Genomic DNA, 27,069 nt, shown 5'->3' with positions numbered 1-27,069 from the left:
ACTGGTCCCGTGGAAGTAAAATGAGCGGAGAGTATCTTTGAGAGCAGAGAAAAAAAAGAAGAGGCTTGAGGAACGGGACCTCCCCCAGCCCGGCGAGAAGGGGAGTAGGAGATGTTTAGCCTTCCCTAAAACCTGTAAGTTGATACGCCCCAGGCTCAAGTTCCGAGCCTTCTCCCGTGACCCCTCTCCTTTCCCAATAGCTTCCAGCTGCCCCGTCGTGTGACATTCCAGTCCACCTCTGTTCCTGCTCCACCCGCTCCAAACTCGCGTGCTTTTCCTCCACGTGGTTCTCTGTGTATATCGGTTGCCTGGGAGACCCCAGCCGGGCCGGGCTGTAATGACGCCATAATAGGAACAAGCCAATACCCGTGACGCGTCTCAGTGACGCGAGACGCGGGGTGTGGCTCTGCCGGCTCGGGCACGATGAGGCTGCTGCCCGCTGGGTGGCGCCGATTTCCCGGGGAGGTCCCTTCTGGGCCCCCGGCTGAGGTGCGGGAGAGGCAGGCAGGAGCCGAGGCCGGGGAGCCCTCTGCGTCAGCTGCTGCTCACTGCGCCGTGCCAGCGCCAGCCGGGTCTCACCCGCAGCTCCATGCTTGTGCCCGGTTCGACTCGTCCATCCTCCAAGAAGAGGCAGGTAAGTGCCACCTGTCGGGGATCCGGGAGGGGGGATTCGGGGATCAGTGCCGGTTTGGGGCTCAGAAAGTAAGGTGTCCATAACAGCCTGAGCAGAATGGGCACTAGAAATATAGGGCGAGAGCCGGCTGTTCAGGGGCGCTCCAGCTGGGGCTGCCAATTGTGTGGGGGCTGCCTGCTGAAGCCCGGGGTGCCAGGAAGAGCCATCTGTGTGCTGATCAGTGTACTCTAAGAAAATGCTGCCTCGGCGGGTCCCTCGGCGGGTCCTCCTCGCTGTGCCCTGTGTCTGTCGGTAGTCTGTGGCCCGAGAGTGACACCGACAAACCCCCTCCCCACGTGTGCTTGCAGCTCACTCGCTGCTCTTAAAGCTCCCGGGGCTGTAGCTGGTCAGATCGCTAAAGGGGGTTGGGGACGGGTAGGGGGCAACAATTAAGCGGAAGGCAAGATTTTCTACCAATCCCAAACCAGAAAGAGGCAGCTTTGAAATTCTCACCAATCCCAAACCAGAAGCAGGCATGCGGTGCTCCGAAGAGAGCAACTTCTTTAACAGTCAGGGGAAGCCCTAGCCAACCCATTCTAGCCCTTCCCTGAAGAGTGAACATCCTACCTCCTGACCGGGCTGCTTTTAGAATGGGACTGAGCTGGAAGTAGTGCTGCTCACCTCCCCTGGAGTGGACATGAGAACATCCCCCAGATGGACCCTCGGAAAGCGGAGGAAAGTAGAGCTGATTGGGCTACGGTCGAAGCAGGCCCCCCTCCTTTGATGCTGCAGATGCATGTCAGACTGAAGTCAGAATGAGGACTGGAATGAGGGCGTCCTCTGAAGTGCATCATCAGGACCTGGGCTGAGTCAGTAGCCTGTGCTAAGACAGGGTGGAGGCACCAGCCTGGGTACTCCCAGTCCTCAGGGAGAGCCATCGAGAAACGTCCGGAGAGCCGACAAGTGCACCAAGGCCAGAGAGGCTAAGAACGCTGTTCCTTCCTCTTGTGACCCCACCCAGCCCGGCTCTGTGACCCTGGAATCCTGACCCCTTGCACAGGTAGAGTGGAACCACCCCGGATGGGCCAGGCATTCTCCTGGTGGCCTGGGGGGAGCTGTGCTTGCTGTATTTTTCTAGGCAAAGGGGGAAGGAGCCCAAATGGGCTTGGCCTTTCTCTGCTTGGTGGACTGGACATCTAGGAAGATGGCAAGCCTTGTTTGCCCTTCCCAGTTATGGGACATGGTCAGTTCAGAAAACCATGGGACTCTGGCATTAGAAAGGAACACTTCCCCAGAAGTAACCTTCCTTTTCTCCCTAGGAAGGTTCACCTGGTAAGGTGCTATTACTAATAATACCATTAATTATAATAATAAGTGGAAGTATTCAATATAATCATTTATTGAACTCTTATTATGTGCCAGGAAATTTACAAATACTATTTTATTTAATCCTCACAATATAGACCATTATTAAATTCCTGTTTTGCAGATTAATAGCTAAGGTTTAGAGAACGCAGGTGACTTATCCACTATTTCAGAGCCAATAAGGGAAAGAACTAGCATCCAAGCCCAGGCCTAGAAGTCCATTAGAACAGAATATTGGGCTGAAACCTGAGTACAGTCCCCTTTCTGCTTCTCACTATCTGTATATGCCCTTGAGCAAGCTGCTTGCTTTCTCTAGGTCTACTCTGTTTCCAAATTAGAGTGGGATTAGCAGTATGGCTTCTTCCTGTCTCTAATTCTGTGACTGACTGCTCCAGAAAATCCACTTTCTCTGTATTTTTGCCTCAAGTTCCACCCCGACCCCTCCACAATCTTTTCAGTCCTCTGTCTCCTCTTGAATCTCCTGATTGTTCCCCTTCAAAACGCCCCCCTTCCAAGAGTCCTCACAGACCTCCTTGGCTGGCACTGGCCCGAAAGGGTAGCCCCTCAAGGGTGGGCATGCCACTGCCCCTTTAATTCTCCCAGGCTCGGAATGCAAGTGAGTTGCACTCGCTGTCTCTGCAAGTCTGCGAGGTCAGATAAGATACTATATATATCGGAGTCAGTAACCTGAGCTCCGGATTACCCAGCCTGGAGTCAGGCTCCAGCTTCTGGGCTTTCCACTGCATTCCCTGCCCTGCTGGGGAAGAAGAGGCCCCCAAGTCCCATCCAGTGCCCCTGGACACAGGTCAGTAGCTGCCTCTTCGGTATCTGAGCTTCTCTGGGACTCTATCGAGAGGAAAGACATCAGTGAATCTGGGAGAGCATGTGAAGGCCACCCCACTGGGCCTGCTGGGTATCAGGGGCAAGACCAAAGCCCCCCTCCCGCCACCCACAGAGGCTGAGAACAGAGGAAAGACGAGGCCCTAGAGGAGAGGGAAGGAGACTGGGGCTCTCCCCTGGGGAGGGAACACCAGAAGAGTACCTGGGCAGAGGTGGTTGGAAAAGAGAATTTAAGGATCCCAATACTTCCTGGAGGCCCATTTCTTTACCTTGTCTTGGAAGTGTAGAGATGCCCACCCACTCACAACCCCAAATCAAGGTGCACCCTATAGAGACTGCCCTCTGCCCACCCACTTCTTCTCCACCAGTCAGGATTCTCGCCTTAATCTCTAATCTCTTTATCTTATCTCCTTCCCTCCCCCAGCTCTTGGGTAACTACTGGGAGCAGGAGAAAGAGAAATGGACCCAAATTCCCTTGGATGACCCCCTGCCAGGGCAGGCAAGAGGATTAGGCTGGTGGATTGCTGGGTGCTAGCCCCTGATAGACAGAGCAGCTAGTGACAGGCTGGAGGGGAGGGGGGCCGAGGCCCCGGGGCCTGAGAGGAATAGGCAGAGTTCAAGGACTGTTTGAGCATAAATATGCCCCGCCCCAATCCCCTACTCCACCCACGCCCTCTACACCTGCCAGGATTCCCTCATCCCATCATCCAGGACCCGAAACTTGTGCCCTGAGAGTGCAGCAGGTAACCCGAGCAGCTGGGAGGGAGGGTCAGAATACAGATGGAAGAAAACAGGCCCCTCTCACAGGCTTTGTCCTTCAAGGTCAGCACATTCTGATGCTGTTAGCAAGTGGCTTTAGGAAGCTCTGAGGTCACCACTGAGGAGGCTCCCAACCACCTGGCGGGACTGGCTGGGACTCCCCACTCATCTGTTCTGGGCACCTGAGCAGGAGGGAAGAGATTTAACCGTTTAGGTGTGCTTCGGAAACTCAGCTAGAGGCTTTCTATCCAAGCAGTAGCAAAGCCACAGTAGCAAAGCAGGCTTTCACCCCAGAAAGCCAAGCAGATCTGGGCAGAGAGAGAAGCCATGAAGGTTACTGGAATGTGGGGCATCACCCATCCCCTGCCCCTGGGGCCAGGAGTGCCTGGGATTCCTGGCGAGCAAGTCCCTCCCCTGGCTGGGCAGGTTAGGGAGCCCTTCACGTGAGCAACAGGAAATGACCGTGGCTGAAGCAAAGAGGCTGGCTGCCCCAGGGGGACAGGTTCATTTCAACACCTGACTCACCCAGCATGGGTACCCTGAGGAGTGGGCCAAGCTGCAGCCAGGATAGGAGGCTGGGGGCCTTGCTCATAACCAGGCCAAGAACCCAAGGCCCTGAGCTGGGTTAGACACTGGTATCAGGGGACATGCAGGGGCTTGGCACAGTGGGTGAAATGGAGGCTTCCTGGACCATCTCTCAGCCGATCAGTATTGTTCTGGGGCTCGAGTTGCGCCTGGCTTCGCTTTCATTCGCCTGCAGTGGAAAATCCAGAGGACTGCTCCTGCCGGAGTCTGTACACCCCATGCTGTTGCTGGACGGCAGACACCTGGAACCTGTGGCAGTCCTTCCCTCAAACCCCTACCCACGGGTCCTAGTGCTGACCCGTCCCATGGAGAGTCAGGGAAGAGTGAAGCAGGGGTCTGGGCTTCAAGCCAGCTGTAGCAGACAGAGCACGGGTCCAGCCCAGCTCTGCCACTGCTCCCAGTGTGACTTTGGGAAATCCACATCACTGCCAGCATCATCAATTTCCTCATCTGCAAATGGGCATTAGCACAGCACCTACCACCTAAAGGAGTCAGGAGGATTCAGTGAGTCAATACACTGTGTCCCAAGCCTTAGAGCAGTTACACGCTTTAATAACTTCAAAAATACAAATGCTAAAAACATTTGAAAGTTTCCATACTTAAATTTCTTGTATATTTATTTTTTGAATTGTGAATCCTTTTGAATTTTAATTTAATGTAAATAATTTAATCTTTCCAAAGATGTTTGTAAGTTGGAGACATTTATGTCTGTAGGGATTCAAGCTTAAACCTGCGCTAAGGCTCTTTGGGGTGCTCTGTGTATGAAGCACACCTAGAAGAATGGGTCACATGGCGAGAGCTGATCACAGTTTGGTGTGAGGCTGTGGAGAAGATGGACTCAGAAGCTGCATGTGAAATACTCAGCATGCCTGGGGCCTGGTTCAGAGGTGTCAGCACCAGCCGGCCTGGGGTGACAGCTGCTTGGCTCAGATGTCCCAACAGGAAGCCAAGTGCCTTTGTGCAGAGGAACGCTGCTACACCTCCCAGGAGAGGGAAACTGAGCAAAGCAACAGGAATCTCTGACAGAGAAGGAAGAGTTAGGACACCTCAGTGAGGATGGCTTGGAGGAGGAGCTGGGCAGGGGACTGCCCCCGTTGTCCAAGGCAATGGACACCTGGTGAGGCGCTGCCTGGAGCTGCGTGCCTGTACTTGCCAGCTCTGGGTAAACAGTGAAAGGAGCTGGGCAGCAGGGGCCCCGCACTTGGCAGGGAGGGGTATGGGGGATCCCAGCCAATCGGCTCGCCTCCCACTGCCCCATGAAAGGGCCATTCAGTTCAGGCTGTTCCTGTGGCAACAGGGAGACTCGCAGCCATGTGAGTACCCGTCCTGTCCCTGTCTTGCGCAGCGAGGCTCCAGCCAGGGCCCCAGCCCGCTCTCCTGCCCATGGTGCATTCTACAGCCTCCAAGGACAGCTGTGCAGGTAATGCCAAGGGGCAGCAACCGAGGCTGTGCTTTCACCTGGAAGGTGCTAGGACTTCTGAGAGTGAAACTGGGGGTTGCAAGAGGGGAGAGACATGTACAAGGCCCCGGCCCCAATAAGGACCCTCTCCCCAGACATGGGAACTGCAGCTAGATGTCAGAGCCGAGAGGCAGCTTCCATGGGCTGTTAGTGATGGCATGACTCCCAGGGCTGCTGGGAGGAGGGGGAGGGGTCTGGCAATCACCTGCCAGATGGGAGGGAGAGTAGGGATTTGGGAGCCCTCCTGGGATTCTGTGGGCCAGAGATGTGGCCCTGCCTCCAGCTCCAAAGCCTTTTAGAGCTGTCTGCCCCTGTCCTCAGTACCTTGTTTGGCCCCAGCACTTCTGCGTCATCTGCAGGGCCAGGGGATGTCACGGGCTTGGGGCGCTGCCCACAGAATACCAATTCCCTGGGAGCTTTAGTGTGGGGGAGGGGGAGGGAGAGCTGTGGGGAGGAGCCATGACCTCATACCCTTGTTGTGGGGGAGGGAGGGTTGTATCTGATTGGCTGTCTGGTGTCCCAGAACCTGGAGTCTCTTTGACTTTGCATTATTGATGGAGTTTTCCAAAGTGCAATAGAGCAGGACTGAGCCCCCCACCCTAGCCCTGTGTCTGTCTGTCTCTCCTGCTATGGTTTCCCTCTAACACTGTGTGAAGTCATCCGCCAGTTACCTTTTCCTAGAAAAGGGTGAAAGTTGTGCTGAGCCCACTGGGCAAAGGAGTATACATGAAGGGCCAGGGGTCCCCTGGGCCAGGTGGCAAAAGGGTACGACAGTAAGATGGACCAGGCCTTTCTGATATCAGCCTGGACTGAAAATTGCTGGAGTTCTCAGGCAGGGTCAAGGAATGCTGTTCTGGGTGAGAGCCGCCTGCTCGTCTCCCACCCCTGTACCTACCCCAAAGCCTTGTGCAGACTAGTATTCTACAGCTTTCTGCCAAGCCCTTGCATTTGGGGTTTGGCACCAGCTCCTCTCGGCCCTAATAGGCTGGGTTGCCAAGCCAGTGTCTGCTGAGTGACCAGATGTCTGCCCACTGCCTGCTTCTCTCACTGGGGGCTGCAGGGGAAGGCCTGGCGTCCCAAGCTGACGCCAGAGGCTAGCCAGGCTGGGAGACGGCCAGCCATGATATTATCACAGACCTACAGAGGGCAGAGCCATGCTGCCCCAAAGTAGCTGGGGGAGGAGATAGTAACGACTGTCCTTGTGCAGCCCTTCACGTGTTACCTCATTTATTCCTCACAGCAGCCCTGTGAAGTAGGAATTATGAGGATGATGATTTTACTGATTTACAGATGAGGAGGCTGGGCTCAGAGAGGTTACAAAATTGCCCAGCTAGTCCATCACACGACTCTGAGAGTCCTGGATGGCTCCGCTTCTGTCCCCCTAGAGAGCCCCCCAAGAGCCCCCGATGCCCTCGTGGAAAGGCATCTGACCTACTTGCTCCTCTGCCTCTCCAGCTCCACTGGATAAAGCCTGCACATTTATGGCAATGGAGGGCCTCTGGAGGTCCCCAACTGAGCCTAAATCTGACTCGGTGGTAACTCAACGTTAAGTGGAAAGAACACTGGGCAGGATTTTAAAGGCCTGGATTCCAGTCCTGACTCTGCTGGCGTGTGGCTGTGGGCAAATAAGCACCACTTTTCCAATCTGTACAACAGATATGTTAAAATGCATGATCCTCTGGGGCTCTCAAAGCTCCACATTCAGCAGTTTCTGTGTTCCTTCACTGGACCCTCCCCTGCTGCAGGGCTGGAGCAGGGAAGGACGGAGAATGCCACCTGCAGTGCAAGATTTGGGACTGTAGGGGGCCCCCTTTGCACAAGCATCGCCGGGAGCAATTTGGGACCCGTACTGGTAAAGGAACCCGGTGTTGGCAGAGGAGGAGCTCCTGGGAGGCCACAGGGCCCTAATTCCACTTAGAACAGAAGCTGAGCTCAGTGAAGTGAGTGAGTTCTACTTCACGAGTGCCCCTCACCGTGGGACCAAACAGCAGCTGTTGGTGTCTGGGAAAAGCCCTGGGATGGAGTCTGGAGACCACGTTCTGGCCGCTTGCTGCTGCGTGCTCACCACCTCCCCTGCCCACCCACACCCCATTACTTCCTCTCCTGAGCCTCCTTGACCTCACAAGGGATCTGACCAAATGATCTTCAGGTCATTCCAGCGCAGACAGTCTGGGATTCCAGAAAGACACCTGTTCATCATATAAGCCCAAAGGAACAGAAGTGGTCTTTTTTTTTTTTTTTTTTTCCAAATGAAGTCTCACTCTGAAGCCCAGGCTGGAGTGCAGTGGCACAATCTTGGCTCACTGCAACCTCCGCCTCCTGGGTTCAAGTGATTCTCCTGCCTCAGCCTCTGAGTAGCTGGGATTACAGAGCGTGCCACTACACCCGGCTAATTTTTGTATTTTTAGTAGAGATGGGGTTTCACCATGTTGACCAGGCTAGTGTCAAACTCCTGACATCGTGTTCTGACTGCCTCAGCCTCCCAAAGTGCTGGGATTACAGGCATGAACCACCTCACCCAGCCAGAAGTGATCTTAACTCCTGAAATATCAAGCATTCTCAACCCAGGCGTCAGTGGCATCTCCCCAGCTCAAGAGTCTCTGCAGATGCTGAGGCAGTGGGATTTGGGCTGGAAGAGTGTGCATGGCTTGGTGGGCTGTTGAGGTCAGGTAGCCCCTGCTTGCGTGTTTGAGTCTTTGAATGGCCAGGATGCACAGACTCCCTGTGTGGCATATAAAAGCCACCTTGTCCCTGGCACTCTCACTGGGGTGTAAGCACACATGTGCAAGCAAGCCCACGGGCACACCTGCGTGCGTGTGTTTCTCAGCAGCCAGCCTGCCTCTCATGGAAATAGACAGGGAGCTCTGAGATTCTGGCCCAGCTGGGGATGGGGAGTGGGTGCGTGGAAGCCCCACACCTGGCAGGGCCCTTTGACAACTGCTCTCCTTGTCTTTCAGCCCATGAGGCTCCCAGTCCCCACTGAGTGCCGCCCTGAAGGATGTCCCAGCTCTCCTCCACCCTGAAGCGCTACACAGAATCAGCCCGCTACACAGATGCTCACTATGCCAAGTCGGGCTATGGCACCTATACCCCTTCCTCCTATGGGGCCAACCTGGCCGCCTCCTTACTGGAGAAGGAGAAACTTGGTTTTAAGCCGGTCCCCCCCAGCAGCTTCCTCAACCGTCCCCGTACCTATGGCCCCTCCTCCATCCTGGACTATGACCGGGGCCGCCCCCTGCTGAGACCTGACATCACTGGGGGTGTTAAGCGGGCAGAGAGCCAGACCTGGGGTACTGAGCGGCCTTCAGGCAGTGGCCTCAGCGGGGGGAGTGGATTCCCTTATGGAGTGACCAGCAACTGCCTCAGCTATCTGCCCATGAACGCCCGTGACCAGGGGGTGACCCTGACCCAGAAGAAGTCGGACAGCCAATCAGACCTGGCTCGGGATTTCTCCAGCCTCAGGACCTCAGATAGCTACCGGATAGACCCGGGGAACCTGGGCCACAGCCCCGTGCTGGCCCGGACGCGCAAGGAGCTCTGCACCCTGCAGGGGCTCTACCAGGCAGCCAGCCGCCCTGAGTACCTGGTCGACTACCTGGAGAACTATGGCCGCAAGGGCAGTGCCTCTCAGGTGCCCTTCCAGACCCCTCCCTCACGAATCCCTGAAGTCCTCAGCCCCACTTACCGACCCATTGGCCGCTACACGCTGTGGGAGAAGGGAAAAGGTCAGGCTTCTGGGCCAACCCGCTCCAGCTCCCCAGGAAGAGACAGCATGGTGAGTTTACCCTTGGGGATGGGGATGGGCTGGGGAGGCAGCTACTGATGGAGAACAGCCAGATCAAGGGCACGACTCCCAACCTGACTGATGATTGACAGCAGCGGAAACAAGAGAAGTCATCCCGGCACGTCTGGTGCCCCTGGGGCTCCGTGCCAAGGGGAAGGGCTTTCCCACTCTGCCTAGAAAGCCCACTCAGGGCCTGTGCACTGAAGGACAGTTGAGTAATGCTCTCAGGAATGCTCTGCTGCCCCCAGTGCACCACTCTTCACACCTTCTCCTTTTCCATCTGGCATGCCAGTGTCTCCTGCAGGCTCTGCCCTGACCTGGGCTGGATGCGAGGGCCCCAGACCACCCGTGCACCCTGTGGCAGGAGGGCCTCCTTGCTGTGGTTGCATCTCCCCTGCTATGCAAGCTTTATTCCCTAACCCTGAGGCCTGGCTTTACATTTGGACATAAGACATCAGAAAAAGAGGGACTCTCCTCTGAGTGACACTGGCATGCTCAGGTCCAGGCTATTGGACAGCAATGCTTATCATGTGGCTTTGGAGAAAATAGTGGAGACATTTTTGTCTAGGGCTTGAGACAATCCAATGCCTCTGTATTCCAGCCTTGCCTCAGCAGGAATGAGGGAAGAGGCTCTGCTGGAGACTGACCAAGGGCTGGCATGGCCTGGCTCACAATGAATCCCTGAACACGCCTCTCTTGGGGCACTGACGACATCTGTCTTTCTCTGTAGTTACTAGTGTGCCCATTAGGTGGCAAGCTCTCAGAGGAGGAAAAAGAAATCCCATCTCTAAATCCTCTGCCACGTGCTTCCGACAGTGGGAGCTGCCCTGCCGATTGACGGATGGATGGGTGGGTGGGTGGGTGGGTGGATGGGTTGGTGGATACATGTGTAAGTGGCAGGTAGACAGACGGACAGGCAAGCATATGGGCAGGAGGGCTGGGTACTGTGTCTCCTCCATTACTTTACCTACTCCTAGGACAAGTACATTATGGAAACAACAGCTGTGCCACAGCAAGAAATGCTGCTTGGAGGGCTGATCCCGATAAATGGAGCAGGGGTTCAGGACTAGGGGAAGGACTCTGAAGCTTGTCATAACTAAAGGTCTTGAGAGGGCAATTTGGATATTACTTAGGGAGTCTTGGCTTTGCTGTGACATCTGTGAAGTGGCACGGAGATAGAAATGCTGGTATGTCCCACAACATTCAGACCGTGACAAGGCAGGGCTGGCTCCACTGGAGAACTAGTATAGAAAGGAGTAGAGACGAGACATGTGTCAGACGACAGAGCTGGTCTGGGAACAGTACCTGCTCTCAGGGGTCCATGTGCTGGGTTTGGGGTGGAGCAGAATTCACTTGGACATAGCTGGTGCTGTTCATCCCCAGGGCATTTAGAAAATGACTCTCCTCCGAGATGGGCAGACCACATGAGGTAAGGAGTTTGAGACCAGCCTGGTCAACGTGGTGAAACCTCGTCTACCAAAAATACAAAAATTAGCCAGGCGTGGTGGCGTGTGCCTGTAATCCCAGCTACTCGGAAGGCTAAGGCAGGAGAATCACTTGAACCTGGGAGGCAGAGGTTGCAGTGAGCTGAGATTGTGCCACTGCACTCCAGCCTGAGTAACAGAGCCAGACTTCGTCTCAAAAAAAAATAAATAAATAAATAAGAAAAAGAAAATGGCTCTCCTCAGAGGGGCCAGGTCCTCTGGGGGGCTCCCTCCCTTTGCTCAGAAGAGGGCTCACTTAAGCCCTGAAGCTTAAGTGATTCACCCAAACCCACTGAAGCAAACTCTCTCAGGATGGAGCCTGGGAAGTTGCTCTTTTCACAAGCTCTTTGGGTGATCTCTAGTCATGCTGAGGTGGAAAACCACCTTGCAACAGACTAAGCTACAGACCCACCCTCAGCCTCAATCATGAGAGCCATATCCCCCTTTACTGGGGGTCAGATTCCACTGGGAATCTACCTCCCCCCCACACAGGCATGGCCCAACCCTCCTGGGAGTCTGCCTCCCCTCCACTCCTCCAGAAGGGACAATCCCGGCTCCACCCCCAGCTCCAAGGCCAAGATGAAGGGAATTTTGAGAGAGGACCTCACAGAAGTGGCAGATCGCCCTAGGGCAAACTCAGCCACCCTCATCCAGAAGCAACTTATAAGGCACTTTAGCCCGGAATGCCCTGCAGTTGAGCTAGTGTTTCATTCTGAGGTCATGCGCCAGAAGATACTGCCAACCAGCAGAGGCCTCTCGGGGTCAATGGTGCAAGATCTTTATTTAACCTCACCCCTCTCTCTCCACCCCTCTTGTCCTCACTTCCTGGAGCACAGTGCACCTTGCTGAGGTGAGAACAACCCTGCTCATGAAGCCTGGACCACTTCTTTCCATAAATGGGTGCAGTTTCTTTCTAGATCTCCATCTGAGGATCTTGCCTTTTGAGACACTCATTTGTGGTGCTCAGCTTACCAGCAACGTGACCTCAGATAGATTCCTTAGTTTCTGAACCTCTGTCCTCCTCTGTAAAATGAGTGATCATTGTTCCCACTTCATAAATTACTTGAGGAATGGAAAGATAATTAATGTATGTGGAAGTGCCTGGCACGTTGCTTAGTAAATGTCAGTCCTCATACCCTTCCAGTGCTTTAGAAGGCAAAAGATGTGTGCAAGCAATAGTCCCTGCCCTCAGTGCCTTCACAATTCACTTAGGGAAATAAGTTTGTTTGGTTTGGTTTTGTTGGAGATGGAGTCTCGCTCTGTCTTACTCAGGCTGGAATGCAGTGGTGCGGTCCTTGCTCACTGCAACCTCCGCCTCCCGGGTTCAAGTGATTCTCCTGTTTCAGCCTCCCGAGTAGCTAGGACTACAGGCATGCACCACCACACCAGGCTAATTTTGTATTTTTAGTAGAAACACGGTTTCACTACGTTGGCCAGGCTGGTCTCAAACTCCTGACCTCAGGTGATCCGCTTGCCGTGGCCTCCCAAAGTGCTGGGATTACAGGCATGAGTCGGGAAATAAGTTCTTAAATAGGTGCAACTGGGAGGCAGCCCTGGGTGTTCCTGAGTGTCATAGTTGGAGGGAAAGGGAGACGTCACCTGAGGCTGGGACGGTCTGCTTGTGACCAGTAGAAGGAACAGTTGGCCTCTCTAACCTTGGACACCTATCAGCTGGGCTGTATTTCCTTATGCATATAAGGGAATGATCACACCTGCCCTGCCCACCTCATAAGCATGCCATGAGGCTCAAAGCAAATAACGGAGGTGGAGGAATCTGAAATCAGTAAAATGCTGCAGAAGAGGTCATTTAAACTTAAAGGGAAAAAAGAGATCATAGAAAAGGGTATGGGGGCTCACGCCTGTAATCCCAGCACTTTGGGAGGCCAAGACTGGCAGATCACCTGAGGTCAGGAGTTCAAGACCAGCCTGGTCAACATGGTAAAACTCCGTCTCTACTAAAAATACAAAAATTATCTGGGCATGGAGGTACACGCCTATAATCCCAGCTACTCAGGAGGCTGAGGCAGGAGAATTGCTTGAACCCGGGAGGCAAAGGTTGCAGTGAACTGAGATCATGCCATTGCACTGCAGCCTGGGAAACAAGAGTGAAACTTCATCTCAAAAAAATGAAAAAAGAAAGGGGGCATTTGGCAGCTGACTAGAGCAGGAAGGGTGCCGCCAACCCTGTGGGAGAAACAGGTATGAAAAGTACATCCCGTGTCCCGGGGGTTCTCAGGGTGGCTGGCCGGAGCTACAGCTGGCATTCATTAAGGGAGGTCAACAGCAGGCTGTGACCAGGGAGAACAGCTCTAGCCAGACTTGTTTCCCTCATTAACAGTAACGGGCAGCATGAACTTTGAATATCACAGACTCAGCTAAGCATGAGTATAGAACTGGCGGGGGCACGGGGCACCATATAAATTTGGAATTATCGCCTCCCCATGCTTGTGTAAGCACCAACAAAATACCAGGCCAGGGGGGCACAGCTCAGCACTTGTATCACGAGGGCCTGCCCTGAGGCTCCACCTTCTGCTTAAAATGCAGGCAGGGAGGAGGAACAGTGATGGTGGAAAAAAAGTGTTCACTACTCCTAGTGGGGACTCCAAGCCAGCCCAGGTGGCTCAGCCCTGCAGAAAGCCAGGAGCCCCAGTCCCAACCCTGTCATCTCCCCCTCCGCCCCACCTCTCCTCTTCCCGGGGCCTATGGAAGGACAAGCTGTTCCCACTCAGCCCTGCCAGGGTTGCGCTTTAACTCCTACAATCCTTCCTAATCCTCCTCTGCTCCACCCCTCCAGCTGCTCCTCCCTAGCCGTGGCATTCTGCCTGCTGGCCTCTGCCCAGCCCTTGCCCTGCCCTGCCCAGGCCATCCTCTCCCCTCCCCAAGAAGAGCCAGGGGTTGGCCCAGGGCCCTCCAGAGCACAGTCAGCAAGCTGGGCACCTGCAACTTGGACGCAGAGCCAGGGCCAAGGCTCAGAGTCTGGCCCAGCCTATTCTCACCCACCCAGTCTCTCCCACACACTTCCCTCTGCTCCAGAACCTGTTTCTAGGAGCAAAAGGTCTGGGAAACTGAGTACCTGGGTCCTGTTTGCCACTGGGGCCGCTGACTCATCTTCCGAAGCCTTGGGTTCCAGCTGTTCAGTGACAGGGTGATTATATAAACTGAGGTCATGTGATTTTTCCCTCGAGTGGGACTTTGGACTTGAATGCTGCCCTGCAGTAAGCGGAGGTTACTCCAAAGTGAACAAGTTGCGGATAGCAGGGGCTGTTGGGGAGCTCCTCGGTGAGAAGTACGACTCGACTCGCCTCTTGTCCCTCACCTTCTTGCTCCGTTCACATAGCCATGCTGGCCTGCATCCCTGCTGCCTTGTTTATCCAGCTTGGCAGCCTGAGATCCTGGGGTCTGTCCTCACCTAATCCCACCCCGGGCTCACTCAGCCACCCTGAGGAGGTTAAACTTCCTGAGGTCACGCATCTGTGTTGGCAGCCTGAGAAGGTCAGTAAAAGACCTTAAGCCAGAGGGACCCTTTGGCCAGGAGCTGTTTGAGCTGCTCAGAAGGAAAGGGCAGTGGGTTTGTGGTTTGTGACTAGAATCAGCAAGGCACTGGTGTCTCCATCCCTTGCAGACTGGTTGTGGGCTGTATCCTGGCTGGTAGCCTTGGTGCTGCCTTATCCAGGCTCAATTTCTCAATCGGTGCCCAGCACCATCCTCCCACCTCCTCCTCCACCCCCGCTCCAGGATGTCTTCATGAGTTAATGTGGTGCTGGGGTGGGGCTCAGCAATGCAGAAGTTAATCCAAGCCTGGCAAAATGTTCCTTGCCCCTGGGGGAGCCGCTCCACTGACCACCGGCTGCAGAAATGAACACCATGTTCAGAGCCCAAAGCTGCACACGTGGCCCCTTGTACCCTCTCCCCTCAGTACATACATAAAGCTAGCACCCCAGATAGAGACATATGCAAAAGAAGGAAGTGTGTGGGCCTCTGGAATCCAGCTGGTTCCGGCCAGACTGCCTGGGCTCAAAGGAGTGCAGAGCTTTTGGCCTCCTGGGGTCCATGTCACGCAGGGAAGCAGACCTTCCTAAAGAGTGGGGAGGACAGACTGACCCTCTCTCCCCAAGATGCACTGTGGGGCAAAAGCCCAACCCCTAATAAGGACTCAGAGCCCCTACCATTCATCCATCAACCAGGTCACTGGTCTGTCCATTTGCAGTGGTAATCGCAGGCACGTGCTGGGAGCCAGGCTTTGAGACAGCCGCCTGAGCCTCAGCAGTATCACCAAACCCTGACCCAAACTGCCCACGCAGATCCGGGAGAAGCAGGATACTCTCAGTCCCTGCCCTCGTAGAGCTAGCCCTGACTTTCATTTATATCACTCCATCATGCCAGGAAGGATTTAAGGTGAAGAAAATGACTTTTCCTACAGGGGAAGCAGGCCAAGCCCAGGTTCTGAGGAATGGCAGTCAGGATGCAGGAATGAGCCCAGCTCAGATTAGCTCAGTGTATTTGAGGCACAGAGAGTCACTGAGCCACAGCCAGATTCCGATGCCAGAGCCTCTATCCTTTGTATCCACCCCACCTCCAAGAGTGGCAGTGAAGAGAAAGGGTCTCACAGAGACCTGGCTGGCTGAGAGATGAGCCAAGGTCCCTTTGTGGCAGTGTCCTGCAGCAGTCAGACCTGCTTGACTAGACTGGACTATGTGTGAATTCTTTCCCCCTCCCCCAGACTTCTCAAAGTGCTCCCAGGCTAAAGCTCTCCCCAGCTGCCCAGCTGGCCATCCCCGCTCCTAGCAACCCCTCTAACCTCCTAAATCCCAAGGAAGAGGGAGAACAAGCTGGCAGAACACAAAGATGTCCTGGGTGGTAGGAGTGCTCGCATCGCTGTGTGTTAAGTCACGGGAGACAGGCCAAATGCTATAGTGGGTTAGCACCTCTTAGTTCAAGTCCCCCTTGGCCCAGCAGCACATGGTTCAACACGCAAAACCAGACTCACGCCCCACCCTCTGAGGTTCAGTGGGACTTCCAGGATTCCCCACAGAGCCTGGTCTGGCCCTCTTTAGAGACAAGATCAACACCATTCATTAAGAACCCACTAAGAGAAACCACAACCCTGCCCTTGAGGGGGTTTCGGTGTGCTGGCACAACCATGACAAACCACACACGATCTAAGGCCATTTACAGGACTCTTAGAAACACTTAGAAAACGAAGATAAACATATTAAGGTAAATGACTGTGCAAACTGAAGGCTCATAGACTGATGATATACAGTAATGGAGTGTTTAGAGCTGGGCGTAGTTAGTTAGGAAGATGCTTTTTGGAAGAGCAAGTTTTAAGCAGAAGTTACAAGTAGGTAATTGGCAGAGAGCAGGAAGTACATCCCAGAATTTCCTGTTAAAAGCATGGGTTTTTAACAGGACAAAGCCCCACATTGTCATTTGTGGTCCTGGCAAGTCATTGGACCACTCTAGGCTTAAGATCCTTCACCTATAAAATAGATGTACTAAATCAGGTGCGGTGGTTCCTGCCAGTAGTCCCAGCACTTTGGGAGGCTAAGGCTGGCAGATCACTTGAGGTCACAAGTTCATAACCAGCCTGGCCAACATGGTGAAACCCTGTCTCTACTAAAAATACAAAAATTAGCTGGGCACGATGGCATGTGCCTGTAATCCCAGCTACTCGAGAGGCTGAGGCAGGAGAATCGCTGGAACCCAGGAGGCAGAGGTTGCAGTGAGCTGAGATCACACCACTGCCCTCCGGCCTGGGCAACAGAGTGAGACTCCATCTCAGAAATAAATAAATAAAAACTAAACTAAAATAAGAGGTAATAGTTACTACAGCATGATGTTATTGCAGAAATTAACTGTGATAATATATTTATATAACCTTTAGCCCAGTGCCTGGCATCTAATAGGTACTTAATGAGTGGCAGTTTTGGTTTTTGGTTTTTCAGTAGAGGATAAGCGCAGGCTGGTTGGCAGCAGTGGTCACAGAAGACTGAGGGTGGTGCGCCTGTGTATAGACAGCCCTAAAGAAAGCCTAGCTGGGGCTTTGGGGCTGGATGCAAGGGCAGGCGCTCTGGCTGTTTCAGGGCAGAAGAGTGATATGATCAGACACAAACATTGCTTCAGATGGTATAGGGCTGGCTTGAAAGGGCTTGGCTGGAAAGGAAGCTTGGAGAAAGGCTGCTGCAGTTTGTAGAGGGTCCAGGGTCAGTCAGAGTCTGGGTGAGGACAGTGACTGCCGAGATGGCCCCTCTTCATATGCCCACCCTTACTGATCACGAGCAGACTGCCTATGGCTCCTGTCCCCTGCCCCCTCCTCCCACCACACTGCTGGCACATGGGAGGGGGCAACCATCCCCACCCCTCTCTCATTGGCAGTTGGCACAAAATTGCTACTTTATGGGTGGCCTAGGGTACAGCCATACGTGTGTCCTGGACACAGCCCCCATGTAGCTGCGGTCATGTGTGCATGTACATGTGGGGATGAGCGCACCAGAAGGAACAGAGGGAGCCCACAGATGAGTAACAGCATTCACTGCTGCCTCTCCGAGTATTTTTAAATGCTAAAAATACTGGCTAAAAATAGCCAGCAAGCTCCAAACAAGATACTTTCTCTAGGCAGATTCGTGAGCTTCCCTGTTAGGTGGAGAGGTGGAGCATCAGAAACAAAACCCAAAGACCCCTGATCTTCAAGCATGGCCATGTCAGAGTAGAACACTTGCCCCCACGCCAGTTGAGTGCCTGTTTCCCCACGATTGTGTTACTTTCTCCCCGCATCCCCAAAACAAGTCAAACTTGAGAGTGGGAGAGCTGGACCTGGGTAATTGGTTAGAAGGGACCAGAATAAGTTCTTTTCAGGAGTCAAATGAGAAGGTAACCTATTGGACCTTACAAAATATGAGCACTGCCTCTCTTGATAAGGGGCCAAACAGGACTTTGTGAGGAGGGCAGCTCAGTCCCTAGGCCCTGAAAGTTTATCTTCTTAACCTGGGTCCATTGACCTCCACAGACTGCATGAATTTTGGGCTTCACGGGGGGGCCTGAGTCCCCCCACCAAGGTTAGACAAAGTTTCTGCATATGCATATTTCACCCTGAAGAAAGGAGAGCTTTCGCCACGTTCTCAAAATGGTTTGCAGCCCCCCCCACGAGTTAGGAAGTGTATGCTGCCTTGAGGGAAGCTCACCCGGTTGACACTGGGTCTTGGGGAGACGTCCTCTGCGGGCCCCAAAGATCACTTATCCTGAGCTGAGCCTCAACTCCGAGGCCGGCCAGGGCCTCCGGGCTCCGGTCCTGCCTACCCTGCGGGCCTGCCTGGCCGGGGGTCAGCCGGCTGGGGACCCGGGGGCGCGCGGGGGAGGCCCGGCAGGGTAGGACCGACCTTGCCGCCTCGCTCGGGTCCGCGTGCCTGCGCCGGGGGCGGAAGCGGGGAGAGGCGGCGGGCAGGAGGGGCGGGGCCGGCGGGGCCAGGCCATTAGCCCCGCCCTCCTGGCGGGGCCTGGCCCCGCCGGCCCCGCCCCAGCGCTGACGTCGACGGGCCCGAGGCGCCGGCGGGGCCGCCAGTCGGCCGGAGCGCGAGAGTCGGGACCCGGGCGGTTGGCTGCGCACGCCGGGGAGGTTGAGGCGGAGGAGCGCGCGTTGGGCCCCGCGGTAACCGTTACCTCCAGGCGCCGCGGACGGTGTCCTGTGGCGGTGTCGTCGGCCTCGGCGTCCGGACTGTGGCACCGCGTGGGGACTTCCCCCGCGCCCCAGCTGCCAACGTTAGGCGAGGGCCAGAGCCCGCCGCCCGCCCCCCAGCATGCGCACCTCGTACACCGTGACCCTGCCCGAGGAGCCCCCCGCCGCCCCTTTTCCCGCCCTCGCCAAGGAGCTGCGGCCGCGCTCCCCTCTCTCCCCGTCCCTGCTGATCTCCACCTTCGTGGGGCTCCTGCTCAACAAAGCCAAGGTACGCGGGCCCTTTTCCGGGATCCCCGCGCCGAGGGCCTGGGGTCCCGTTTTCTCCCCGGACCCCGCCCGCCACGCGCCCCTCGGTAAGGGGACGGATTCTTCCCAGCCCCCTCCTTTCCCAGGGTCTCCCGGCAAGGAATGCCCCCTCCCCAGGTGATCTCACGCTTACTCGCGGTCCCCTCCCCTGGTGGAGGTCCGAGGAGGCCCCCTTGTCCCCTCCCTGTCAGTGACCCCGGCACCAGGTGCTGACTGTTGGCCTCCCAATTGCTGGCACCTATCTGGACAGGTTCAGGAGAGCGTAACCTTGACTGGGTCTTGGGTCGCTGTGCGAGGGCAGCACGCTGGACCCTACGGGCGTACTCCTCCCAGGCCAAACCCAGGCCAGGAAAGCGGGGCACAAAGGGGCCGCCTCCCCCTCACTGTCCACCAAGGGCTCTTTCTCAAGGGTTGGTGACGAGGTTCCTTCGAACCTGTGAAGGGCAGAGGAGGTGCAGACAGGTGACAGAGGGCAACTTCCCTTTCTTTCCGCCCTCTCTATTTCTGCAGTGGTCAGCGAGTCCCTCCGTGGAAGCAGCCCCCAGGGGAATGCCAGGGTCGAGGCTGGGCGCTGCCCGCTGGGGAAAGGAGAAGGGGCCGGGGCTTGACAGGTCTTATGTAACAGGCACCAGCTCCCATGCTGGCAGTGCGTGCCTTGCCCCGTGCCAGGGCCACACCAGTCTTCCCAGCTGCAGCCAGGACTCAGGGCCGACCCTCACCACACAGGTTGAAGTAGGGGGGAAAGCCTTTGACTGGGGTCTCAAGTGTGAAGACACAAACCTCAATCAGCCTCTCCTACGTAGGGTGCCCAGATGCTACCTCCGCATTAATCCAGGCAGGGCTCTCCTGAGCCCGCGCTTCTCCACTGGAAGGTGAATGCTGTCTATTTGTTGATGGTGGAGGTGCCACCTGCCCTCTGCAACAGTGCTTGCTACTGAGTCAAAACTAGGTTTGCTGATGGCTAAGTGGAAGGAAGCCTGGGTCCAAACTTTGTCAACTCTTTGTACATGTGTCCCAGCCTAACGGCTAGGGTCATTTCCTTCTCTGGCTTTCACAGGAAGAGGCTGGCTGTCTGGGGTCTCCCACCTTCTGCACACCTAGCCCCTTTCTCTCTGTCGGCCCTGATGTAGGATTGTTTGCCCTATAAGAAAGGTCACTGGGGACATTTTGTTCGCCTCTCAAATGGAAAGTGCTGACTTTCCCTGGAGCTCCTGATTTCCTATTCTTGGCAGAAGAATAGCTGGCTGGGCATAGAGCAGCCCCCCACTCCTGTTATCCACCTGCCTTCTACACCGAGCACCTAGAAATTGGCATGTGGTTTTGAGCTCAAGAAATTTTAGACAAAGGCATCAACCCCTATAACATAACAACCCCCACAACATGGCAACCAAGGGTCCTAAGGATGCCTTAAAGGAGCTTCTCCCATCTCCTCACCCCCCAGGCCAATAGAGGGGTTAGATCCTCAAGAATAGTAATCGTGGGTGACGAAGCGTTCTTCTTGCCCCTCACTGCTGGGTCAAAATTAAGTGTCCACATCTTAAAACACCACAGGGGTGCCTCTGTGGACAGATGACTCTGTTTTCCCATTTCCCCACCCCCACTAGCACTGAGTGACTGTTGTCTCAGCTGAGAGCCTGCTTTGGTGAACATTGACATGGTCACCAGTGGTAGAAACCCGACAGCCTATTTAGAGAGATGTCATCTGAGGCATGGGGGCTAAGAACTAATAAAGCACTGTCAAAAATAGACATAAGAGTGGGTATTCTGTTGTGGGCAAGCTTTAACATTGAGTTCCGAGTGGGCAGCATGGAGACTTTTGCAGCGTTTCACCAATTTTGGAAAATGCTAAGAAGGTCTTTGTCCCAGGGAATTACCTGTTTCGGCCCTCTTGCTGTCAGTAAGTCGGATTCAGATGTTGTTTGGGGCCATATACTGCCAGCCCTACCCAAGTTCTCCAAGGATGCTTCTATCCCACCTGCTGCCAATTGGCTTTTCTCTCTAGCTGCAGGTTTAAACTGGGTCTCTTTTCTGGGTATATGTTTCTTCTCTACCTGTTAGTGCTAGCCCTGACAACTGGCCAGGAAGGGATCCTCTTACTTGTGGGATCCGTAAGGCAGGTCTTGAGAAAAGCCCTCCTTCAGCCTGCTCCTTCCCCCACCCCCTCCCCCCCCCCAAGCTGACAACCTCATGGGCTTTGAGCTGCTGACAGCCTCATAGGCTGTCAGCACACGGCATGAGTAATTTTAGCTGAGTTATTTCAGGCTCCTGTTCTGATCAGAGCTGAGCTGGCCCCACGCATGCCCCAGTGTTGCTCCAGAGTTGCCTGCTCCCAGTCCCCTCCCTGAGAGAGGGGGTGGCAGACTCATCTGCAAACTGTTTCTTTAACCCTTTGAGCCTGAAGGTTTTCTGACTCCTTGGAGATATGCCCAGGATTAGCCAAGAGACCTTGACAAATGAGCTCAGAGTCCTCGATCCTGCACCTGTTCTCTTTCCAGCCCCCTCACCCGCCTCCGCTATGAGGCTAGCAGCAAGAGTGGCACTTCCAGCCAGGCCCTAGCCTCTGCAGGCCCAATCTGCCATCACAAGGACAGCAGTGGCCAGTCAGGATGTTGAAACCTGAGCCAGACAGGGAGGATTCTCCCAGCCTTTTAATCAGCCCTTAGGAGCTGAGCTCAGCTGGAAGGAATTCCACCTGTCTCTGGCAATTCAGAATGGCGGCTTACTGGAGTTTTTCCCAATGAAGATCGAAATTCAAGGTGTTTTATAGCTGAGCTTTTCAAAACCTCCTCAAAGTGTCCATTGTGAGAGCTACTTTATATATTGGACTTCTAGGAGTACAAATATAGGTCATTTGAGATAGCACCTGGATTGGGACTCGATATTTGTTACAGCAAGGAGTCAATATTTACCAAATATGTGAATTCCTAGGCTCCACCGTAGCAGAGAATGGAGAATAACATAAAATGGGGGGCAAGGAGATACATACCCCGGTACATACTCAACAAAAGCAAAGCCCTGAAGAATATTTTTGTTGGATGTTGAAAATAACAGGCATTCCTCAGTCCTCTTTCCTACAAGGTGCATAGATGGGTAAAGTTGAAGAAAGAATATTATGTGTGGCCTGCTGCCTGTGGCTCCAGTAAATCGTACAAGAGCCCAGCACAGGCCTAGTATCTTTGCTTCCACCTGATCACCATGTGTTCTTTGCTTACAGAATTCTAAGAGTGCCCAGGGTCTGGCTGGTCTTCGAAACCTTGGGAACACGGTGAGTTCTTCCCGGCCCGCTTCTGCCCCAGGCCCACCCACTACTATACTGACTGGAGCCATATAACCAGAGTCCCCTCCTGGCTGTGTCTGACTCTGTACCCGCCCAGCCAGTTGGCACCCGCCCCTCCTGGCTGGTGTTTCACAGAATTGCTGGGCTGTGCTTTACCCGCCCCCAGCAGGAAGCAATGCTAAAAGGGAGTTGCCCTTTTACCCTTCAGTGTGCTCCTCTCCTGGATCCTTCCCCTCAGGGACGCCCATCACTTCCCACACACTTCTGTCCGTCATGTCCACGCCCTTTTGCACACCTCTATGGCAAATAACCAATGATGTCACCTATGCCTGGAGTAGGGATTTGCCTCACTTCACCCCTTTCACCTATGAAAAGAAGAACTTGAGGCTGTGAGAGGATTCATTTCTAGGAAGATGAAGTTGGTAGGAAGCAGCAGAAGTGCAGGCAGGACTCTCGTCTCCCCTCTGATTGCCTGGTCGTCTCTTGCAGTGCTTTATGAACTCAATTCTGCAGTGCCTGAGCAACACACGGGAGTTGAGAGATTACTGCCTCCAGAGGCTCTATGTGCGGGACCTGCACCACAGCAGCAATGCACACACAGCCCTCGTGGAAGGTAAGGGGCCTCCGTGTGCGCCTGCCTCCCCTCCTGATGCTCTCCACTTCACTGGGGCTGTTCTAGGAGTTGTGTCTGAGACACTCCTGTCCTGTCGTTCTCTGCTTGCTTTTGGTTGGGATTCTAGTTTCAGAGTTTCTTACGGAAAATATCTCAGCTGTCCTACACACCCTCTCCTTCCGATAGAGTTTGCAAAACTAATTCAGACCATATGGACTTCATCCCCCAATGATGTGGTGAGCCCATCTGAGTTCAAGACCCAGATCCAGAGATACGCCCCACGCTTCGTTGGCTATAAGTAAGGGCCTTGCAGACACGTCCTCCTTAGTGGGTGGCAGCAGGAGCAGGTTCTGGGGACAAGAGATGTTGCTCACCCTCCTTCCTTTGGGTTCAGTCAGCAGGACGCTCAGGAGTTCCTTCGCTTTCTTCTGGATGGGCTCCATAATGAGGTGAACCGAGTGGCACCGAGACCTAAGTCCAACCCTGAGAACCTCGATCATCTTCCGTAAGAGGAGAATGCTGTGGGGAAGCAAAACCTGCATGAAGCTGAGATTTTTACCTACCACTTTAGGGTTAATGATTTGAGGAGAATCTGATTTACTTTTGAAGATTAAGAATCTAGATTGACAGACCCTTAAACGTAAGTTCTGAGCTCTGACCCAATTGTCTTCTCTCTCTGGTTCCCAGGGATGACGAGAAAGGCCGACAGATGTGGAGAAAATATCTAGAACGGGAAGACAGCCGGATCGGGGGTAAGCGCATGGAAGGGAAGATGCCTGTTTTCACTGTTACCTGCTCTTGCCTGAGGGGAGAATGAAAAGCCTACGAATCACTCTCCTGGGGAAGCCTGTTTCTGTCCCGTGTCCAACAAACCAAAGCAGGAGCAGCAAGAAAGAAGATGCTGTGCAGGCCGGCCACAGTGGCTCACGCCCGTAATCCCAGCACTCTGGGAGGCTGAGGTGGGCGGATCATCTGAGGCCAGCCTGGCCAGTATGGCAAAACCCCATCTCTACTAAAAATACAAAAATTAGCTGGGCGTGGTGGTGGGCACCTGCAATCCCAGCTACTCGGGAGGCTGAGGCAGAAGAATCACTTGAACCCAGGAGGCAGAGGTTTCTGTGAGCATAGATTGTGCCACTGCACTCCAGCCTGAACCACAGAGTGAGACTGTCTCAAAAAAAAGTAAAAGATGCTGTGCAGAAGACCATGCTCTACTTCCTGTATTTCAGCATCTCATGGCCTTTTCTTCCACAGATCTCTTTGTTGGGCAGCTAAAGAGCTCCCTGACATGTACGGATTGTGGTTACTGTTCTACAGTCTTTGACCCCTTCTGGGACCTCTCACTGCCCATTGCTAAGGTAGGCACCCCAGTTGTCCCCCTCTTTGAACTCCCTCTCCCATCCTTTCATGTGATGACCTCTGACCTTTGCTTTTTTTCCCTTCCCAGCGAGGTTATCCCGAGGTGACATTAATGGACTGCATGAGGCTCTTCACCAAAGAGGATGTGCTTGATGGAGATGAAAAGCCAGTAAGTCACCCTTCGGCAATAGCAAGAACACATTTCCATGGGACCTGCTGGGAAGATGCTGATACCAGCAGATCCAGCTGAGGAGTGATTGGATTGAGGCCCACTGACTTCCCCCCACAAGTTCTTTCTGTTTGCCTTATCTCAGACATGCTGTCGCTGCCGAGCCAGAAAACGATGCATAAAGAAGTTCTCCATCCAGAGGTTCCCAAAGATCTTGGTGCTCCGTATCCTTAAGATCCATCAGGGCTGGGACATGACTTTCAAGGGTGACTGATGTCAAGGGGCCAGTAGGTGAGGGGAACAGAGCCCTGGGAAATGGACCACGTAGGCTTTCCTTTTGCTCTCTGCTCTTGTGCGTTGGTTTGACTGTCCTTGACACAAGCCAATAACAGATCTGAAGCGGTTCTCAGAATCCAGGATCCGAACCAGCAAGCTCACAACATTTGTGAACTTCCCCCTTAGAGACCTGGACTTACGGGAATTTGCCTCAGAAAACACCAGTGAGTAGCTTTGAGTAGGCAGGGCAGAATGAAGACGCAGGTGTGCGAGGCCGGAGCGGGGGTAGCGGCCATCGAGCTGCTGCCAGACTGGGAAGGAGAGGCTGGAGGGAGGGAGTGGGGACGGGGGCCTCAGGGGCTTGACGGCTGCCTCCTCCTCAGACCATGCTGTTTACAACCTGTACGCTGTGTCCAATCACTCCGGAACCACCATGGGCGGCCACTATACAGCCTACTGTCGCAGTCCAGGGACAGGGGAGTGGCACACTTTCAACGACTCCAGGTGAGAGCCAGGGCTGAGCCGGGGCCCCTGACTGTAGCCACCTAACCCCCCCGCCGCCCCCGCACGGCCCCCACTAGAATGGGCGGGGAAGTTCAGGGCCACGAAGCCGCTGCCCGTGGGGAGGCTCCCTGAAAGCAAGGCCGGGTGCGGGTCACGGCTGAAGAGGCCAGCGCGGGGTCTCCGGGTCCTGCCCCCTCTCCGGGCTGACTCCCCGTTCTCTCCGCAGCGTCACTCCCATGTCCTCCAGCCAAGTGCGCACCAGCGACGCCTACCTGCTCTTCTACGAACTGGCCAGCCCGCCCTCCCGAATGTAGCGCCAGGAGCCACGTCCCTTCTCCCTTCCCCGTGGTGGCCCCGCTCCCTGAGTTTTTTAAAAAGACAAAAACAAAACAACAAGAAGAAAACACACGCCTGACAAGAGAAAAACAAACCTGAAGCTGCCGAGCAGGAGTGGATGCAGCCTGGTCAGGGTCTGGAGCAAGGAGCCGGGCGCTCCTGAGCCGTGGCCCGGCAGGGAAGATCGCCTGGATGTGGAGCCAGCGTCGCCCCGTGCCCTCGGCGTCTCCGTTTGCATTTGTAAGCCTGTGGTCTTCCTGTGTGTCAGAAACGACCATGTCCGTGGGGGGAAGACCCTCGCTGCCCCGCAGCCCGCCGCAGCGCCCACGCCTCCGGGGGGACAGCGCCCTCTGGAGCCCGCTGGGAGCATCGCCGCCTGGACGCCCGCGCCGCGGAGAAGCCGGCGCCCATCTCCATCCGCACCGCTTGCCGGTCCAGAGCCGAAAAACACCCATGAGCCAAGAGCCCTCTTCACGCTGCTAACTCCAGGGGACAGACGAAGGGACATCTTTGGAAAACGCTGGTTTTGGTTTTTAAAAAGCCCAACTTTTTTTTTTTTTTTTAAATTTCCGTAACTAAAGTGTTTAGACTGGAATGCTCTCCTTCAGGCCTCTTCACAGCTGGGACATTGCACTGGTCTTTTTTTTTTTTTTTTTTTTTTTCCCCCAAGTAATACTTTTTTAATCTAGCCCCCCATGGTGCTAAGTGGGCGTTGGCCAGGCCCCAAGCACAAGCACAGTAGACCTGGGATCTAAAACGAGTTTCTGGTTTGGGGGTTCGGGGGTTCTGTTTTGTTTTTTTAATGTTTTGAATGGAATCTAGTTGCCTCCAAGAATTGTGCCTTATAGCATTTGGGGACCAGGGGGTAACTGCCCCTCCCTGAAATCGCCCTCAGCCTCTTCCCTTTTCCCCAGTGTTGTGTGCAGACCCGCCCGGGGAGGGGTTCTGCTCTTAGCTGGTTGTGCATTGCACTGACTCGAAGAGGAAAGCAGGTCGAAGGAGATTCCTTCCCACAGTGCATCAAGTTCTTCCCGCCCACGCCCTCTAACCCGCCCCTGGTCTGCTCCCCAGCTGTTTGAAGGATAGCACAAGCCCCTCGTCCCTAGAGCTTCTCTCTCCTTTTATTTATTCTCTTAACATCCCTTTCCCCCGGCCTTCCTGCCCCCACCCCCTTCTCAGAGCCTCCTAGACATAGCCCCTTTGGACCGAGTTTCTCAGGGATGCCCGGGCCGCCCCTCAGCTCCTCTTGGCGTTGGTCTTCAGTCCTGCAGTGGGAGCTGGAGCCTGGGTATTTGGGGACATCTTGCCTCAGTGGTATGGTTCCTTCCCGTGGGCTCAATTTTGCCCTACATAGTTGGACAAAACTCTGTGCTGTCCTAGAGAGTAAAGCTGTTCAGCGCCAAGGACTGAAGCACTGTGCACCTGTGCACACCCACACAGCTGGGCCCAGCTTGTGCCCCGCAGAGCCTGGCACATTCCAGGCTTCCAGGAGGAGGCATCAGAGAAAGATACCCTGAGTTTTACTGGCCTGACACCCTTCTACAGGGAAGACCTGTGAACCTGAGCCCAAGGGCAAGTGTACACTTGTTTACTGTGTAAGCAAGAGTAGAAGAATGTCTAATGTACAGTGGAACCTTGTACAGAATAAATAATAGCTTTGAGAAATCA

General features: G+C 54.6%; 1 protein-coding gene and 1 long non-coding RNA gene across 8 annotated transcripts in view; one reads left to right on the top strand and one right to left on the bottom strand.

The window, feature by feature from the left end:
- The window catches only part of LOC120364682 (uncharacterized), a 159,696-nt gene extending 141,390 nt beyond the window's left edge, over positions 1 to 18,306 (bottom strand). For all 3 annotated transcript variants that reach the window (XR_005579847.2, XR_012518046.1, XR_012518045.1), the window contains exon 1: positions 18,071 to 18,306. This is a non-coding gene — a long non-coding RNA (uncharacterized LOC120364682). The remainder of the gene's footprint in view (positions 1 to 18,070) is intronic.
- USP2 (ubiquitin specific peptidase 2) lies at positions 468 to 27,069 on the top strand. 5 transcript variants are annotated; one of them, XM_003923596.4, is made up of 13 exons: positions 468 to 634; positions 8,579 to 9,396; positions 22,082 to 22,132; positions 22,634 to 22,757; positions 22,944 to 23,055; positions 23,152 to 23,262; positions 23,445 to 23,509; positions 24,012 to 24,115; positions 24,205 to 24,285; positions 24,431 to 24,509; positions 24,678 to 24,785; positions 24,945 to 25,065; positions 25,292 to 27,069. In XM_003923596.4, exons 2-13 carry the CDS (start codon positions 8,620 to 8,622, stop codon positions 25,377 to 25,379), a joined length of 1,821 nt encoding a protein of 606 aa, XP_003923645.1. In that variant the 5' UTR covers positions 468 to 634; positions 8,579 to 8,619; the 3' UTR covers positions 25,380 to 27,069. The 5 variants fall into 5 exon arrangements, with proteins under 5 accessions (XP_003923645.1, XP_074256833.1, XP_010332734.1 ...); XM_074400732.1 differs by lacking the exon at positions 468 to 634 and adding an exon at positions 1,118 to 1,673; XM_010334432.3 differs by lacking the exon at positions 468 to 634 and adding an exon at positions 2,669 to 2,783.

This window comes from Saimiri boliviensis, chromosome 6, assembly GCF_048565385.1.
Source record: "Saimiri boliviensis isolate mSaiBol1 chromosome 6, mSaiBol1.pri, whole genome shotgun sequence".
Taxonomy (NCBI): Eukaryota; Metazoa; Chordata; class Mammalia; order Primates; family Cebidae; genus Saimiri; species Saimiri boliviensis.
The sequence above is the reverse complement of the archived record's forward strand: the minus strand, read 5'-3'. Positions and strand labels throughout refer to the sequence as shown.

Bases quoted from the DNA above. Each gene is read 5' to 3' on its own strand.
- USP2 (XM_003923596.4), top strand. From the start codon at position 8,620: ATGTCCCAGCTCTCCTCCACCCTGAAGCGCTACACAGAATCAGCCCGC. The intron at 24,510-24,677 runs GTATCCTTAAGA...AGCCAATAACAG, and splicing joins CCCAAAGATCTTGGTGCTCC to ATCTGAAGCGGTTCTCAGAA. The intron at 25,066-25,291 runs GTGAGAGCCAGG...TTCTCTCCGCAG, and splicing joins CACACTTTCAACGACTCCAG to CGTCACTCCCATGTCCTCCA.